A 20498-nucleotide genomic window follows, 5' to 3' on the forward strand; every position below is an offset into this window, starting at 1 on the left:
AAATGAGTTCTTTGGGGAGCCTGATGGCTCAGAGTCTCTAGATGCCAGAGTTTCGAAGGTAGCAGAGGAAGAGGAGGATCAGTTGGCTTCTATTTACATTCTCACCATCTCAGAATCAACGTGTAGGAAGAGCAAACTCAGCTACAGCTCCACAACAAAGCATAGGGAGAGAAAATTGGAAGCTGAGAGTCTGTGTTTGGAAGCTCAGGATTCATTTAATGAGGGCTTGCATAGACCACTGAGGCTATTCTTTCTCAAAGAGAAAAAAAATGATCTCAACACATACTTGATTCTTGGCAATCCCTTGGACTTGCACAGTTTTCTTTCAGGTAGCCTGTTGAGGTATCCATGGCCTGGTAATTGAAGTTTCGAGGTGTTTTCTCAATTTCCAGTTTGGTAAGCGTCTTTGGGAATATTAGGGAATTTAAGCTCTTTAGTCTTTTCAGACATTTGATCCTTAGTTTTTTTTATGTGTTCCTCTTTTATGGGAAAGGGTCCCAATAGATTCCCTCACATATCAAAAAGAATTTACATAACTAATTGGGATGTATGCACAAGTTGGCATCTCCATCACCCATAATATCAAATCCCTAGGTACTTAACAAACAACAATTAATTCATATAAGCATGGCATATATAATCTAGATTCTCCAAAATAAATACAACTCCAATATCCATGGTGAATTACCAAATAATTTCCCAGGGCATATCTCTGATCATAACATATATATAGATGCTAGCCAAGGTGTATTGTTTGACTAAAATTTGAGAACCACTAGTACTGAAAAATGCTAACTGAAAATAGCTAATTAAATATTAATCACCCATACAACTTGGTCAAAGGCATAACATGCCAAATTACTTTGTATTCTTCTTGAGTATAACAAAACACCTACATGATATAACCTTGAGCGTGCAAAACTATTACATGCCATAAAACTCATTTTATTCCTTAACCAATATACCAAAACCGGTGCTCACAGTTTATATTGCGGGACAGTTAAGCTCCCCTTCCCCCCCGGCCCCCCCACCTTTTTTCCCTTCTCCCATATCCTTAGGTTTTAACACTCAAACAATGCCATTTCAGCTGTGAGACCATAATACATTATACATAAATATGTAAATTCATTGTAGGAATTGCTGCAATACAAATATAGTTGAATAAATAAATATACAAGATTTCACTACTACTAAACACAAATAAATCATAGTTTAACAATGCCTAATATATAAATATGATCTAAATGAAAGCAGAAAACCTTTTATCTACAAGTCGTACCTAGTGACCATGCTTGAAATAGGTCGCGGTACAATCACTGGTGGTTTACCCTTATTATATGTTTCTAAGAATTTACCAATCATCTCCATGGATTTTGCTTCCCTCAAAAAATCGAATTCATAACCAACCTAGAATAAGATGACAACAATTTAGTGGTGAAATGGAACCATATATATATGTATTTCACAAACAAGTCATTATTCTAAACCAAGTTATGAAAGAAACTACAAAAATGGCATAGATATAGCAACCTCATATAAATAAAACAAACAAATATCAACTTTGTATTTAGTTCAACTAGGCCACTCTAAACTCTCTAAATAAGTTCAATTTAGTTCGACTAGGCCACTCTAAGCTCTCTTACTTGACCTAAGTTAAACTAACTCAAGCCCATTATTCATAATATGACATATTTCAGCAAAAACAGAGCACGTGGGTTATTTTAAGCAACTAAAATGATAGCAAAAAGGTTCCAAGATGATTTGCATAACCTGGGCCCGTAAATAGCCAAAAGTAATGTACACAAAACAGTTTTAGTTCTGTAAAACATCTTGTGACATTTTTTTCTGTGTACAAAATCATGGCAGACAGATTCATACCATAACCAAACCATGCAGAAAAGACAAGATGACAAAATCAAACAGATGCAAAGAAAAGTTGAGAAGTTGAAATAGTGAAAGGATCTTGATAAATGAATTTTGCCTATAAATAAAAAGATTACCAAATCCAAACGCCCCTTTAATGGAAATTTCCCTCAAAATATGTTCACCACTATAATCATTGCAAAAAATTTGACCAAAATCAAACAAAAACTCCCCACATGCAAACTATCATAAAAAGTACCAAAGAATTTACTAATAATTGATTGCCACATTAACTAGGAAGTTAAAAACATCCTCATAAGATACCCCACATCCTTCCTTCAGAAAATACTCCAAATTAGTAATATTAAAATAATTATTTGAACCTTTTTATCAAAGTAAGAAATAATAAATGATTTGAGTTCAAATAATCAATTTTAAATATGATTATTCGCTAATTTACATACCTTATCGTGAGGAAAATATTTGGAATGGGATGATATCTCCTCCAAAATAAATTAATTAAAAATGGGACATAACAAAATAGATCAAGGCAAACCAAGTCTACCAATCAACGTTCAACCAAGGTGTGCCTAATAATCAAAACCATGTAGTTACAAAGAACAATCACAATGTGAAGAGCCCTCAATTATATTGAGGCGGGTGGGGGCAATGGCGAGGGTGGGGGGGTAGGGAGAATCAATATAACAAAAACCTTTACTTTTCAAAAATTTATTAACCACAATAGCAACATATAAGCAAGATCTAGCAATTAGATGAACACACGATTTATGTGGAAACCCTTGTGAGAGAAAACCATCGCAAAATATTGTTTTTCTATTAGAAACCTCTTACAATCTCCATAGGCACCAACCCGCAGAAGACACCAATCCCCTTTAGATGATTCGTAGGCACCAATACACCGGAGGCACCAATCCCCACAACTAGGCACCAACTCAACAAGAGACACAAATTGCAATGTCCCTTTCTCAATTCTAGACTGATGGATGGAGTCTTAGCCTATTTTGGAAACCTGTAGGCTAACCAAAGACAGAACTAGGGTTTATGTCTTCAGGAAGGTTTTCGGAGAGGTGCTTGAAGGAGTTCTACTATTTTCTCTCTAGATTCTTTATAGGTTTTTCGTGAGCTTCACGATGGTATAACATGCATTCCAATCAGAGAAGATTTCTGACAGGCTGATGGCTGTTTGCTTTATAGGGTCTAGGTTTTTTGAGAGCTCCAACGTGGTTTGACATGCAAATTCTTTGGAGATGATTTCGGGACTTACTATTTTTAGTAAGCCATGACGACTACTCAAAATGCTTTGGAAACACTTACTATTTTTCAGCAGTATGCTATTTTTAGTTAGTACTATTTTTAGCAGTACTACTTTTAGCAAGGGTTCAGCTGATCAATTCAGATGTCTATTACCGACAGGTCAGTTTGAGCAATTTGACTTCCAACATTTTTGGAGCTTGTTTTAGCAAGTATTTGATGAAAAACAGTGATTTAAATTAAATTATAACTTAAGGCAAAAGTTGGACGACTACTTTTAGCAAGGGTTCAACTGATTAGTTCAGATGGCTATTTCCGACAGGTCAGTTTGAGCAATTTGACTTCCAACATTTTTGGAGCTTGTTTTAGCAAGTATTTGATGAAAAACGGTGATTTAAATTAAATTCTAACTTAAGGCAAAAGTTGGACGATTTATTTAAGGGGGATTGCTTAAGTTATATTGATTTCTAAACTCATTTCCCTAATTATATGTGGGCGATTCTTGGTTGAGAAAAATATTTTATAACTGAATTATTTAAGGCAATATGGATGCCATAGAAGGGAAATAAGATAATTTTATGATATAATTCACTTTATTCTTTGGACGCCATAATACACTTTATTGATGTATTTTTTATAAAGTGTATTTGCAACCATGATGGGCGATTTTGGGAAAGATGAAATGAAATGCAAATTAAAGAAATTGGAATGTCATTGTTTAATCCCATATAGGAGGGAAAAGAAGTTCGATTTGAGGAGGAAGTTATAAATATGTGCCTTGGCCTTCATTTGAGACTATTCATGTTTATTTGCAACAAAGTGCTGCCGGATTGGTGCCGGTTGAGCTTCGAAGTTGAGAGCTTCCTAGCAACCATCAGTTACGTGATTGAGAGATAGCACCTAGCTGGTCTATTGAGACTATCTTTCATCCAGAGAGATAGAGTGAGCTGATAGAATGGATTGTGAGCCTATTTTTCAGTAATTTGAATGTTTTGGTGTGTTTCCAACTTGCTGGTTTTGGGTGTGGTTGTAGCTTATTTTAATTCATTACTCTTTGTTCGTGTATCCATTCATTCTAGGTAATAGCTCGTTGGAAGCCCCTCATCTGGGCAGTTCTTTATATGGAGGCTCATATTATGAGGTGGAGTGTGTAACTTGTCATTGCTGGTTGAGTTTCCTTGCTGGCCGTACCATTTCAGCCTTGCCCTTGGGCTACGAGCAGAATCATCAATGAGGTTTGATGCGGTTGTTGGGTTGTGGTTTGATCACCTTCCCCCTAGCCTTCTTTCGCTGCTGATTTGGAGCTGTTTGGTGGTGTTTTGAGAGAGTTACGGGCATTTCTGTGTTGTTGGTTCGTTTCTGGTATTGTTGGTAATTCATTTCAGACTTGGTTAAGTGTGTATTTGGCTAGTTATTTAAGAGTTATCTTACTGTAATTCCTTGGAGTACTTTCATTTCTATTTAGAGATTGAAATCATATTGTACTGACAGTATTTGCAAGATAAAATATTGTAAGACTAATTTAGTAGTACTGAACAGTCCATCTCTCTGCAATATACTTGTATCACCCACTACATAAGTGGAAAAGGATGGCTTAGCCGCCTATTTCTCTATTTTCATCTACTCCAATCCTCTCACTGAATAAGTGATCGAGTGATTGTTTGATGTCCTTTGCCCTCCCGCTGCATAAGTGGTCGAGTGATAGTTTTTGTTTATGCATAGTCCTCTCGCTGAAAAGTGGTCGAGTGATTGTCTTGTTCTATCTTTGTTTGGCTTGTAAATTGGCTGGTCATACCGCCAAGGAGTTGTTATTTTCTACTATTCTTACTTCACCCACTGAAAGTGGAAATGGCTGGTTTAACCGCCAACTGTATTGATCATGATATTTCTTACTATTAATATTAACAAGTTGTGATCTTGCGTTAAAAAATTGAAAAAACTTGTGGGGGACATTTCACCAATCTCCTTGAATATGAGGCTCCAACATCCAAAAGAATAATGTGATGATTTCTTGATCTTCATCTTGAATCAGATCTGATTCTTCTTTACAAATTGACTCAAAACTTCACCAAAATCTGCCTCGAAAACCTCTTTAAAACTGCTCTCAAATATGCATAAAAGGCTCCTTTAGATCTGCTCAAAACACTTCTAGAACTTCGCTCCAAAACTACCTTATACAACCAGATCTGCAATAAGGTCTGCTTCAAAGCAACGCAAATTCTGATCCAAAATCTGCTTCACAAAGTCTGCATATCATCGTCAATATATTCTCCTCATAAGTCTGCAAAAACTGCTCTTAAATTCTGCTCATAGGCTTGCAATAAAACTGCTCTAAATAGGAAAGATCATTTATTTCTTGTTGAATAAACCTCAAATGATCCTCAATTTTTGCCTGCTAAAACACCTTCTGAACCAACGGTCACATCTCTCCATGCTAGGTCGGCCGAGGCACCCAAGCAATAATTTTATTTTATTTTCCCAAGTGATGGGCAATCTCTATGAGGGGTTGGCCTCTTTAGGGGGATATAACAATTAAATATTAATTTCCCAAAAAGAGGTGCTAAACACCAAGGGTCGGCCCTTATAATTTTATTTAAAGGCAATTATAAACTTAGTTATTGGTAGCCAAAAACAAAGGTACAGGTCAGCCATGCTAAACACTCCTAAAATAAACCCTCCAAAACTAACAAACGTGGCTCAAAATCCATATCCATGAGAAAACAAAGCATAAAATGCGTTTGAAAACAAAATCAGTAATACCTATCAAATAATTGTTTGTTGATTAGAAAAGAGTGAGAAATGAGATTACTCCTCCAAGATACACTAAGCCACTCTGACTCTCTCCAAGAACAATCTCCTCTATAAGTCCATCATGAACTCATGTCCATATCCAAATGAAGGCTTCTTGAACTTCCTACTAAAACTGCCAAAAAGTAACCATATCAGCAAATGTCTCTATTACCCAAAAGATCTACAACCTGACCCAAGTCACCAAATATCCATGAGCACTTACAATCAATCAATCCATGCCAAGCTCCAAATGCAACACTGCACTATCATTAAGCTCCCAAGCAAAAGATCAAAGAACTCAATATTGAAACAACTATCCGAATTCTTGTCAAAGCTCCAACTGCGAAATCAAGAACAAGTCATGACATCATGATCTAACATCTCCTAACAAAATACATGCTACAACGAACATATCTTGCTCCCAAGACCACTTGTAAGATGCCAAAACTTTAATGCACAATCAAGAGTCTACCATGGAACAATACCAAACCATCCTCTAAACCAAGGATCCCCTATCAAAACTAATACCTAACCAAGACTCTGAAGAGTCCTCCATGGCTAACCAAGATGTCAACATCTCCAATCAATGAAGATAACCATTTCCTAAAAATGGAACTTATATGTCAAACGTCTCTCGAGATATACAAGAATCATACTCCAAGAGTTCTTTCATAACAACAACTACTACTATAGAAAATCATCCATCAACAACTGATGAATCCACATCATTGCCAAAGCTCCCACTAAACCATAATATCGAGCTACACATGGCATTGTCATAACCATCTCCTAAATGAAGATCACCCATAGTCCACACAATTGATTGCAATGTTAGTAGCTCCAAAGAATAAAATAGAACCAAGATCTCCAAACCAAAAAGCTAATACAACAACTACAATCAAGGAGAAATCCATTTCCACCAATGTATCTATTGATGGGTGTTTTATGACCACACCAACACAAAATAAAGTTTCCAACAGTCACTCTATCTTCTCTTGAGCAAAGACCCATGATATGCTAAGATTGTGAAGATCATAGAGGCGACTGCAAGGTTCCTACTACGAACATGTGACTTTATGCTCAATATGAGCTCGTTTGGCTTGATGTTTACTGGTAATCCAAGGTGGACTTACGTTTGAATCGTTCTTCACTTTATCTACAATGCTGGTTGGAACAACTTCATCAGATATTGCAATCTCGCAATGCTTCTATTGCAATATTGCAGTTGCATTCGGGATTTCAAGATCCGATTGCAAGCCACCATTGTCTGAGCTTATTTGGAAGGGAAATATGAAGGCAACAAACTCAAAAAGTATACTTGCAATTGGGGTTCCAAGACCCGATTGCAAGCATATATTCACCTTGCTAAGCTCTTCCACTTGCAATCAAGACTCTAAGACCCAATTGCAAGCATTTTATCCCATCTCCCTTGCAAACCTTACCACTTGCAATTGAGATTTTGAGACCCGATTGCAAGTTTGTTCCTCTCACCATCCTTGCAAGTATGTACACTTGCAATCGAGGTTCCAAGACCCGATTTCAAGCTCATCCTTACCACAAGTTTGCAACCTTCATCTCACACTTGCAATCGAGGTTCCAAGACCCAATTGCAAGCTAATACCAATATTGCAACAAAGCTTACTTGCATTCGTGTCTCCAAGATCTGATTTCAAGTGTAAGTGTCAGGTTTTTCCCTTTATGCCCCCCCCCCCCCCCATTTTCTTGTCGCAAGCTCATCCCTGCCATTCATTTGCAACCGATTGCAAGCTCATGCCTATTTGCAAGCTCGCTTACTTGCATTCGGGTCTCCAAGACCTGATTGCAAGTGTAAGATTCAGTATCTCTTCATCATTTTGCACGTCCCAAACACGCAAGCTTATACACTTGCAATCAAGTCTCCAAGACCCGATTACAAGTGCAAGTGTCACAGTTTTTCCCTACATTGCATTGGTCACTTCCACCCTTTCAAGTTCGCTACAATCCACTTGCACTCACATTCCACCTCCCAAGATCCGAAATCTGCCTTGTCTCCACATACTCTCATTCCCACATCTTTCCTTTACAAGATCAATGCTTGTAATCGGGTTTCTAAGACCCGATTGCAAGGGTTTTCAATGCATGTGAAGACAACAAGCAAAAGTCAGTGTTGTCATATGTTGATGACAGTAATGATTTGAAATGAAAAGAGTACACTGTCATATGCACAAAGAGGGTCAAAATATCATGAACCATGAAGCCGAGAGGACTTGACATATGAAGGAGTAATGCAGCAAAGGAATGCATTGTTACAATGCATGGTAGCAGCACTAGGTGACCAAGAGCAGTGACTTTCACTATCACAATGACCAATGAAGAATGTTCATTATCTTCAAGTTCAATGGTTCATCTTCATGAGGTCACTGTAATCACCATTCATGGTCAAACGATGCAAGTTGATGTTCCTAGACAAATACCTTCACCGATCTTGAATACTTCAAGTACCAACATATCGTAGCAGCATGAAGACCTCTTAGATAGAGGATGATGTAAATAAAGTCATGTCTCAGACACTTAGATTAGTTTCAATTATGCATTTGCAATTTAGTTTTGACAAATTACATGTAATGCGAAAAATTGTAATTGCAAGTAGTCACATCACTTGCATTCTTGTAACTTGTAATTACATGTAAACAAATCACAAGTCGAAAGACAATAGGACTGTAATTTGGAATAAGTCAAAGTTAATTAGAATGCTCCCATGTTTTTCTCACAGCCCCTCACCTATATATAGGAGGGCGCTCCTTGTAATATCGATCTTTTTGGCAAGCAAAATAGCTCTACAGAAATTTACAGTCATAAAGACTTTGTGCTTCATACTTGTAAATTGGTTTTTCAAGCAATATCAAGAAGACACTTGAGTTTTCAGACTTTGTGTTGATACTTTGTGTTCATATATTCATTGTGTTCTTATGTCATAGTGATATATTTTTCTGCATATACTTGAGATTTTGATTCAAAGGAGGTTTTTGAAAGGAGCTTTAAACTGATTTCTTGCAGACTTTGTGCTGCAAATATTAAGGGTTAAATTAGTATAGTTAAATGTCAAGATAGGAAGAAGCTATAAGACTTTGTGCTTGTACTTGTTCTTATTCAATAGAAGTCAAGAGTGCATTATACTAACAGACTTTGAGCTATTATATGTTGTACATTGTTATCATACTAATCATTTTGGAAGGTAGATAAGATAGTAGAAAAGTAGAGACTTTGAGCTTTGCTTCTACATTCCCATCCCGAGTAAGTGACGGAAGACTTTGTGCTTTCATGGAAACTTCGCTTCCTTTTATATAAGCATTTTTGTAGTTGTAAATTTTTTGAAGTTCTTGTATTTGTTACTCTAGTTGTTTTGTTTTGTTTTTTTTTTGAAAAAAGAGAAAAGCATATCATCTTTTCTGAAAACAGAGAAAAGGATGTTGTCCTACCCATGTTAGATTAGTGTTTAATTTGTAATAGTAGAAAAGGGGGAGCCTTCCCTTAGAATTAGGAGAGTTTTTAACTCACATGCCACCCAAGTTAGATTAGTGTTTAATTTGTAATAGTAGAAAAGGGGGAGCCTTCCTTTAGAATTAGGAGAGTTTTTAACTCATGCTATGGCTGAAATCACAATTTTGCACGCCTCCCCAAGTGTACAAAATTTTCAACCAACAGTTATATCTGCCCTTTTGAAAGGGAAACAACCTTTCATGATCAAACCTTCAATTCTTATTTAAATCAGATCTCAACTTCTGATTCCCACATTATCCCCCTTCTCAAATGAGGTTCTCTTCTCCCTTTTGTATACTATGTTTGAGGTAGTCAAAACTTTTCCTTCCATGTCTTTTGACCATTCATTAACTTAATTAAATTTTAATTATATTTAACTACATTATTTTATATTTTAATTTAAACTTTATTTTTTATTCTTTTGTGTTTTAATATTATTATTAATTATTATTATTTATTATTAAATTCTATTTCAAAGTGGGTACATTACAGTTCGTCCCACTCAATATTGCTTGTCCTCAAGCAATGATCATGGAGTGTTCAAAATAATTGCAATTTGAAATGGCTTTGGAAACACACATGTAATAAACATGCTGGAAACTTATCAGACACAGAGCATACACATGAAAACATGAGGCATACACTTGGATATATGCAAACACAGAGCATACACATGAATACACGTATAGTGAGATTCCTTCTCATTGACTAGATTGATTTATTGATTCATCTTTACCTTGAAAGATGGAAAAATCAAAGCTCTGACACCAACTGTAATGTCTCCTAGTGGGACCCTCTTATATTCTGACCTTGAATCACAATTTTAGTGCATAGCAATTACAATAGAGGGCCGCTATCGTCAACTAAGCTTGGTTTGGACCCTGCACAACAGATCAGTCAACATTTCCATTATGCTTTGATAGACTATATATTCAGCATTCTTATATATTGCATAGTTATATGAAGGATTCAACAACCCTCTCTCACTACACCAATTCCCATTACGGAACACAATGAGAATCACCCAAGGCGCCTCGAATCTATCCCTCTCCAACAAGCCCAAGAACACCCAAGACCTCATCAACTTGGCCTCTTGGCCCACAATTGAGGTTGGCATACCTGCTGGAGCCTAGTGCTCTTGCTTGCTTGTATTTTCCCTCCATAATTGGAAGGTGAGATTGAAAGGTATTACAGACTCCATCATATAATTTACTTAATTGTCATATGAACAATTAGTGATAGAAAGGCATTATTAAACTGCCATACATATTGCAGTCTATATTAAAATTACCATAGTTGAACTACTCCCCGAGTTTTTCTGCCCGGCAAGTATTTATGACTTTTACTCGCTGAGTTTTTCTGCCCGGTGAGTATTTACGACTTTTACTCGCCGAGTTTTCGACGAGTTTTTGACACCAAAACTCGACGAGTTTTTGACCAAAACTCGATGAGTCCAAGTCAAAAACTCGGCCGCCTGTGCGTGATAAGGAAAAACAGCACAAAACAAATTCATTTTGTGTTTTTTGATTGGGTTTTGGGCTGAGAAGGGGGAAGGTTGACTTGGAGTGACTTGCATTGAGAGGATGGTACCCAATGTTCAGGAGAGAGACCTCATTGTGAGTGAGCTCCAAAATTATGAGGAAGGGGTAAGCTATTCTCTTCAGAGCTGGCTAAGAGAGGAAGAACCACTCAAACCCCTGGTATAACATTTGCCATTTGGATTTTGGGATCTAAAGTGATTGATAAACTGATAAATTATGTTTTCTCTTTTGTCTTTGCTTTCTAACTTTTCAAAAAAATTATATTGCAGATGCTTGGTGGCAAAATTGGTGTGGAAACACCCCCCATCTCAAAAAGTTTGCCCTCAAGTCTTATGTCACCCTTGTAGTTCATCCAATTGTGATCGCAATTGGAGCTTGTTTGAAGCATTCCACACGAAGAAGAGAAGCAAGTTAGCGCAAAAAACGCCTCAATGACCTTGTCTTCGTGCAATATAACCTTCGATTGTGCGTAAGGAAGGTAGAGAAAGTAGAAGCTGGTCCAATTGACTTGGATGATATAGATCCTTACAGTGATTGGACATCACAGGAGCAGCCTCCATTGTTTTCCGAGGGTGAGATAATTGATTTGGAGAGGCAGGCTATGGAGGAGGAGGGGGGTGGATTTGGTTTCACGCTGGATGACATTGAGGAGGAAGAGGATGAGGATGAGGAATCATTGCCAGTGCCACAAGAAGGTGGAGACATAGCTTCAGCCATGGTGGAGGATGAGCCAGCAATACCGAGCGAGGAGGCACAGACACTCACACGCCCACTGCAAACTTCTAGGACTGGACCCTCTAGATCTACCTCTCCCAATTTTTTTGCTAGAGCTGGGAAGAGGAGGTTGTAATTGTAATTTGTAATGATGTATTTACTTTTGGTTTTACAAAAATATTATTTACTATATTGCTTTCAGGCTTTCAGCCATCAGCATTCCTCATGAGGATGCGATTTTATAGACACTTTGCATTTAAATATATCTAGAATCAGCTTGTTTCTTTTGTGTTGTCATTTATTGACTCATTGGATGCTCCTTTGAAAATTCTCTAAACCTCACAAGCTCAACAATATTAGAATCAATAATAAATCAAAAACAGTGAACTCAAGCAAAAATTAGACAACACATCTACGTGAACTTTATGACCATAACCCAATTGTCCAATACAGCTTTCTGCATTCTCTTACACTGGTTGCCTTGTTCTCAATTCTAGGAGATGTTAGGTAACAGTTATGCTAGGAAATTTGTTTATGTTTATAGTCTTTTAAGAATGTGAAAAGAAGGCTTTAAAGAAGAAGACCAAGAGGAAATGAGCATACAAACTAGAGAAAAGTTTAAACTAATATTGAAAAAAGTTTAAACTAATATTGAAAAGGATGCTTATACCACAACAGATTGACTAATTATAAACTCATTTATTTAGGATACCTGCTTTTCTATTTCTTGAACAACTGACACAAGATCAAATTTGAGCTCTGTTTTTTGTAAGTATGCTGCAAAACTTTTCAAATTTTGGATATCTGTCATCATGAGTTCCTGTACTCCAGGATGTTGAACCTGTTTATATGCATAAAATCCAGATAAGTAAAAATGCAAGTTTTGCAGCAAATATAAATCTTATGATAATTTGTTGTTTACCTTTACAGCGACATCACTTTTTTCACCCTGAATTCTTGCTCTGTGAACCTGTTTATGAATTTAGCAATGCAAACTTCATTAGATGCTCTGAAAAAGATGAAACTGTCATTAAATCAAATACAAAAAAGTGATAACTACTGATAGCTTTTGTGCTTCTACAGTTCAAAATTCAAATAACTCAAATTAATTATTATTTGATTTCTTTATGCATTTCACAGATAACATAGGTAAAAAAAAGCATAAAAGAGAAGGCAAAAGAAGAAAGTTGGAAAATGATCCATGAGGAATGCAATGGTTGTAATGTACAAATAATCTGCTACATAACATATTGTTGAGACTCATACTTGATAAAAACTCTGCAAAGTTGTTTCTCCGTTCAGACTTAGACTCAGTGAAATAAACTCAGCAAAACTCAGCAAGTTTTGAAATATATACAATATAAAAAATGCATTTGATGGCTTTTCCAATCTTGAGCTCATATTCTATTTTGTTTTTTGGGAAACTCTGTTGTCAAACACAACCAAGACTGAGAGTAAGGCTGCAAACTGCCTATTAGTGTTTAATTTGTCATTCCCATGACAACACAAAATAGAACAGCACATATGGTAGAACCATTCTTCAAGTTAGATGGGGAAGCTCCCTAAGACCTAGCTAAACCTAAACAAAGACTATTAATAGAATTTACAAGTATACACGCCATACAAGATTTCATGGGGGATTTTGCATTTATTTAATATCTATAATACTATATTTTTGTCCCGGATGCTAGCACTAGACTAGCAACAATCAAGCCCTGCGGCAAAATTTTCAAATAAACGAGGGTAAACTATCAACCATGAACAAACAACTCAACTTCCTACTGGCTACAGGAAACACATAGATATTTATACAGAAATACATGCAACTCTCTATAATAGAGATCAGCAGATCTACATCAACAGAAAACAGTTAAACAGATGAACAATGCATGATTTCATGAAGGAAATAATTAAATTGCATTCACAGCAACAATTGAAATAGATAGATTTTGCAAAATATAAAGTGAATCAAAACAATCTACTTTCAATTTTTAATTCAGAAAATTACAAGAATAGATTTAACAGTTTTTCCATAACAGTAGAATAGTTTTTGCAGCATAATTCTGGCCTCAACAATCATTAATCAACCTTCAAAAAATACAAAAACTTAACTAACAATCTTTTAGCATAACCTCAACATAAACTATCGTTACAAAATGTGTGCTTAAGGTTCTTACTTATAAGCTCTCAAGAGGCAACTTTGGGAAAATAATCCCAAAAAATAACTACCTTAAAGCAGGCCTATCCCCATCTGCAAAAGAAAAGAAATAAAACTCACTTAAAGAAAACTAATTCTTTGACAAAATTCTAATTATGAACTCAAATCTATCTTCTCTAGGATCATAGGCAATAGACTCAAGCCTATTGTAAAGTTAAGCATCTAGCGTAAAACAGAAACATAAGCAAACACAACACATTGAGAGAAAAGACATTAAAACATCACAAATGTTCAAGTCCTAGTTCTTCAATTTTTTCTTGTGCATATTTTTCAAACAATCCCTTAAAAACAAAGAGAAATCCCTTCAATGTTTATCCATCCTCGGCACAATCATTGTTCTCTTGCTCATTCAAATCAGATGAATTTTTGCTTTGCTCTATGGATGCCTAAGACACTTCTTCTTTAGCAAATAAATGATACGCAATTTCTTCCAACCCTTTATATGCAACAGCTTGTTCTCTGAAGAATATAGGGATGGCTTTAGAGGCTGACAATAAATTTAACACTTGCTCCTAATTTATAGATTGAGGAGCAACAATAGGCTCTTGTAAACAAGTCACTATTGATAACTTTTCCCACTAATTTTCCTCATGTACTCTCATCTCTTCACATATTTTCTCTTTCACGACTACTTGGTTCCATGAGCATGCAAGATCATTGAATGTATTTACTTTTCTAACACAAATTGGTCGACTTTGAATATATCTTGTCAGAAGTTGGCAATAGGCTCATCTCAAAGATGTTGAAGGCTACCTTAAAACCTTTGATGTATTGATGTACAAAATCTATAAATTGATACGCCTTCAACTTGGAACTGTACCTAAGAAAAAAATATTTCAAGGACTTTCATCCAGCTTTGTCCTTTGCACCTTAGGAAAGTGCATCAAGATTGTACACCCAAAAACTCTAAGATGTAAAATTGAGGGCTTCTTCAAAAGTGATGTTCTCAAGCACTTTGGTGGAAGCTCAATCTAACAAGTATATAGCTATACGAACTGGTTCACCAAAATGCAGGAGCCAAATATGCATCCTTTAACAGATGTTGCACCATTTACATAATAGTACACTATGCCTCTCTACAACACCAAGGCATATAGGCAATTGTTAACTATCTCTTGATCCCCTGTTCCTGTAGGTAGTGTAAAAACTCCTTATTGATGAATTCCCCCTCTCGACCTAAGTGGATGGCCTTGAGGGAATGATCAAAAGACTGTTCTACAGGGGCTCAAAATGCTTTGAATTTTTTGAAAGCTTGATAATTGTGAATCACACAATAAATCCACATTCTTTGGGAATAGTCATCCACAGAAAGAAGGTATCGAACATGACTATCACTACGTATCATGGGTCTACATATATCAGTATGCAGTATGCACCAAATTGGAAGGACCAGCGGCTCATGTTTCTGTCGCATGAAAAGGTGCTTAATGATGCTTCTCAACAAGATAGTATGAGCAATGACTTTTTGCTTTCTTCGTGGGGGGAAGTCCCCACACCATGACTCTATTACTCAATGCAAGAAGACAGCCCAAATTCAAAGGACCAAATCTTTGAAGACAAAGAGTAGTGGACAAATTGGTTTGACTGCAAGGACCCTGTAAGTTAACACTTTTGAGTCTTCACTGGTAAAGAAATATTCCTAATACCCTGCAATTCATTGGATGTGTCATCACTAGGAGAAACTTGCCCATATGCAGTTGATGTGGTGAGGTTGTAGAACCACTCGTTCTCTTGTCATTTGTCTGGATGCACCAGAATTAACTACCCATACAGGATTGTTTGAGGTAGAAGTACGAGTCTCTACAACACATAACAAATCTTCTTTATCAAAATCACTTGTGGAAGCAACATCACCATGTTGCTTGTTTTCCTTTTTCTGCCAATACAGATTCTTCTTCTTGTCCACATGAGAATAATTTTGTGGTTTTTGCTGGCTAGATTCACTATTGGCCAAAAAAATGTACCAGCATTCCTAGAGATTGTCCCTTCTTCCCACAAATGAGACACTCCTTTTTATGTGCAAAGGTATTCTCTTGTTTGGATTTGGATGAACCTAATGGACCATTTTGACATTCACATTAGTTTGCCTTCTACTGAGATGCAAGGGCTTGATTGTTTCGAGAATCTGAGGTCTCACCATGAATTGACTCTTCTTGTTGAAGCAAATTCACCGATTCCTTATAAGATGGCTTTTGCTAGCCACATAGAGACATGTGACAAAGATGTGAAACAAAAGGAATATTGCTCTCAAGACAATGGGTACAAGAGAGTTATCTAAAAAAACTCCCCTAATGCTTACAATGACATCCTAATCTTTGCAACTCTTTTAAAAAAAATGTCCACTTTTTCACCTCTTTGCATTTGCAAACAATGTAGCTAGCACTGAAAATGAAGAATTTGATTCTAATATTTGGCCTCATATACTATCACCAGGCAATCCCAAGACTCTTTGGCAGTTGTAATTATTCAGATGTGAGGCTGAACCTCATCAAAATCGCAAAACAAGATTATTAGTTTGGCCTTCTGGTTGGCCCTCCATATCAAATTTGATCAACTCTGGCTTGTGCGGATTTGGTAATTTGTCCAAAAACTATATGCCACAAATCTTCAAACTCAAGTTTGTACCTTGGCTTTCCAAGTGGCATAATTATCACCTCTCAATACTTAGGAACCGGGAAACGTTATTTTCAAAGCATTAGAAGCAATTCTATAGGATTGGGAAGGTCCTTATCTCTCTAAGAGGAGACTTTCACCCTTATTTCTCCCTAGCACTCTACAAGACCAATACCAGAAACATTGTTGTTGCAAATAATTTAGGCATTAAATACAATAATTTGACACAACAGTATTACCTGTAAATGCAACTCAGAGGTAGCATTACACCAAATGCTGCAATTATTGTTAAAAAATGTAAGAAAAATTGACTAGAAATTTTTGAAATTTTTTTCATGTTGCTACAATTTGCTCCAAAAAAGAATATTATAAATCAATAATTTGAATATGGTATATTTTGTATTTGTTTTTATTATACTGATTGCACTCTCTTTTCATTGTTTTTTCTTCCTACTTTATTTTTGAACATTAAGAAAAAAGAATTCAAGAATTAAATTCTTTTCAATCCTAGAAATTTATTGGCTTCCTTATTATTTGATATTCTCCAAAACTCTTTAAAAAGAAATCTCCAAAGTCTTTGTTATTGACTTCCATCAAATGTTTTTATCTCTAAATGTTTAAAAAACTTCCCATGTCCTTTTAACTTTCCAAAGTTTTTTTAAAAAAACATGCACATTTAAATAAACCTTCTCCAAAATTGGAAATGGCAGTCAGCACTATGATTGGCAGAAGAGCATAGTAATAAGATACTCTAAGAAATTTTTGGAGATAACGAATATATTGATGCAACGCCATAGCCTATATGCTTGAAAACTAGTGTGCAAGAGCAGGGGGAGTAAGTAAAATCAATTTCTCCAAACTAGTCTTCAAAAATGTTCTTGATTAACATTACCATAGCTTAAAAAAGATTCTTATAAACCCTTCATACTTAAAGTTGCATATATTAACTACCATTACAGAAATCTTCGCATAAGTGTAAGATATCCCCCTCAAAGCTAGCATGAAATTGTCACATCAATGCATATGCAACATTGTCCACCTAAACTTCTATTCGTAGGGTAATCATCAAATCTATAGAAAGGGCCTAACCTACTTGCACGCCTCTAGTGGACTTTCTTAAGCTAAAATTTGATGGTGCTTTAGGTGAAAGTCTAGGGCTAGGATGATGCTTGGGATGATGTGGGGAACTTTATTAAATGAGGTTCCTTTTTTCTTAGCAACAAACCAAATAATGAGGCTAAATGGGAAGCAATGGTAAATGTGGAAAATGGTTGCCTTCATCAATTGTAGAAAGCAAATTCTAGCGGGGGATTTGACATTGTTGGTGTCAAGGTTGAACAAGAATTTTTCCAAGTGTTGGAAGTTTAAGGCTCTCTTGGAAGAACATGGAGGATGTTTTCTTTATGGACTAGTATAAAAAGTGCAACAAGGTTGCAAAACCTCAAACAAACAAGAGGATTGATGTTTCTCTATTTACCACAAAGATAAGTGATAAAGAGGATGCTTAGGCTGGATCGCAAGATCTCACTACTTCTAACCTTACACAACCTTAAGTAGGGATTTCTTTTTGTAACTTTTACCTTTTGCCATGTAGGGTTAGCTGCTTCAATTGAATATGTACTATCACTATGAAGGCTAGCAAAGCTCTCAACCAGTGCATGCCAAATGGCATTGCTCAATTAAAGCCATCTCTTTTATAAGCTATTAGCATTTTGAGGATTTCATTCTTTGCAAGGTTCTTTGCTTTTATTTCTACCTTTTTTTCTCTTCAACTCTCATATTGTTTTGGTTCATGATGCCTCATAGTGATAGGGTTTCTCACTAAGGGGGTGTAGTATCAAACTACCACTTTGAGACAATTTTTACCCTACCCACCCTTGCTACCTTGCAAAGGATCAAGAATGCAATACATTAAGATTGCTTGGCTAATAATGGATTTCTCTAATTGTGTTGCTCCATTGATGAATTTTTATTGATAAGTTGAACATCATGGCTGCAAAAGCTTCTACCCAAGATTGGGTTCTCACTTTAGTTTTACAAGTTCAACTGAGCTCCATATTGGGGACAGATGACATTGATGGTTGCTTGCCCTTGCATTCAGGAAGCCATTCACAAGTTAAGGAGGGAAATTGATACAATGTTGGACCAACTAATGGAGCTCACAAAATTTTGGTCAAATTTGGCCATGATCCTTAAGAACATGTGTTCAAGTCATAAGGATGGATGTCTGGTGTTGGCTTTCCCTTTCCTGTTCGCTATGGTGAATGGTGAACTTCTGCACTAAATACATCAAAAGGGGGGGCAAAGGGGGACTCCTTCCCCTCTATACCTTTTCCTCTCATATATATAGACTATGACAAAAAGTTCGCCACTTTTTATGCATCAAAGTTCAAATTTTGGTGAAACTTGATTAAAATATTAAAAATACATTCTAATATGACCTAAAGTTCATACAAATCGAATTTCGAGCATTTTTAATTGCTATGTTTTTTAAAACAATGCTTTTTGGTTTTTGTTAGGATTTTTTTTTTGTTTTTGAATACTCACAATGTTCTTTTCACATCTCACAAGTAGTGAGCACTAAGCAAGAACTACTCCCAGACTAGTCAATGTTGCACAACTTATAATTTGTACTTTTGACTTGCACAAACAAGGTTTGGATTTGATTTTCAAGTAGGTGGCTATTCATAAATGGCTTTTTTTCCTCAACGCCTTAGCCCTCCAACTTACTTCTTATCATTCTATAATCAACAAATAATTATATTAGTTTTGTTGTTAGTCAACAAAGTTAGTTCTCCATTGTAAAGTGGTAGACAATTGCCGAGGGTTGGTAGTTCTCAACAACCATCAGCTGCCTTATATATAATTTCATTGTAAACATGATTGGGGGACCGCATGTGTGAAAGTTACTAAACGAATCATGTAATATCTCATGAATGGAATACAACGGTAAATCCTTGTGTAATTGTTGTTGTAATTTCTCTATGATTTTTGTATTTAATATATTGTTCATGCTGTAATAATCACTCAAGTAGAACTAGTAAGTAAACATTTGGTATTTTGGCCTCTACAAATCATAGTAAAATACAAAGCAAGGATGAGAAAAACAACCATATAATGAGACTTCTTGCAGAGGAACCTGTACAAGACAAGCAAACATAAGATCTGGTGAACTTGTTTGACATTTCAGTCAAAGAGCGCATTCAAAGGGTAGTTGTTAGGAGAGAGATCCCTCAGGACATGATTTGGAACAATTTACACATCAACGAGAAAGTTGATTGCCTTTTGCATTAATCAACAATATTTGTTGCACACCACTTCATTTTCCTACAAGACCCTCAAGTAGAGAAAGAACAAAGAACAATGTAGACAATAGATACTACAATGATATGGAAAGGAACTGAAGGGAGGAAGAGGAACATGATACCAATTGACGACACACTCCAAGGAATTAATGCCCTTACATCCTAATAAAGATAAGAAAAAGATTTCCAACCAATCACGAGTAAAAAGTTAGACAGCCCCTACAAATAAAAGAACAAAGGGAACAACAGAGAAGATTGAAGGGAATTATCGATGACGCTAAAGGATTCTTGAAAGAAAGCCTAAGCCCACCAAGGAGCAAAAGTTGAAATGTTAGTCGAATTCATAGTCCAAGGGAGAAAAAAAACTTAACGACTCAAGAAGACATGAAGGGCAAGTGCGGGGAAATAGCAAGGCATCAAATAGTCCTTGACAAAGCATGTGAATATCTCATTAACCAAATGGCAAAACCATCCACACCATCAGCATTGGACAAAGAGGAGGTAAAAGGAGAACATACAGATGAACTGACCGAAACTGTAATGTCCCCTTCTCAGCAGTAGTCAGCTCAATTGACCGTTAGCCTATTCCGGAGACCCATAGGCTAATCAGTGTTGATGGATAACTTCGGTCAGATCCTACAAGCCCGACTATGCCATCAAATG

The 20498-nt window shown here is 36.2% G+C and overlaps 1 protein-coding gene across 3 annotated transcripts in view; it reads right to left on the minus strand.

Annotated features, from left to right (window-relative positions):
* LOC131030391 (uncharacterized) overlaps positions 1–20498 on the minus strand; it is a 208251-nt gene that overhangs the window by 128695 nt on the left and 59058 nt on the right. For all 3 annotated transcript variants that reach the window (XM_057961195.1, XM_057961196.2, XM_057961193.1), the window contains 3 exons: positions 12622–12669; positions 12412–12540; positions 1280–1407 (listed from right to left, as the gene is read on the minus strand). In XM_057961195.1, coding sequence (XP_057817178.1) covers positions 1280–1407; positions 12412–12540; positions 12622–12669 — 305 coding nt within the window. The remainder of the gene's footprint in view (positions 1–1279; positions 1408–12411; positions 12541–12621; positions 12670–20498) is intronic.

This window comes from Cryptomeria japonica, chromosome 7, assembly GCF_030272615.1.
Source record: "Cryptomeria japonica chromosome 7, Sugi_1.0, whole genome shotgun sequence".
Classification (NCBI taxonomy): domain Eukaryota; kingdom Viridiplantae; phylum Streptophyta; class Pinopsida; order Cupressales; family Cupressaceae; genus Cryptomeria; species Cryptomeria japonica.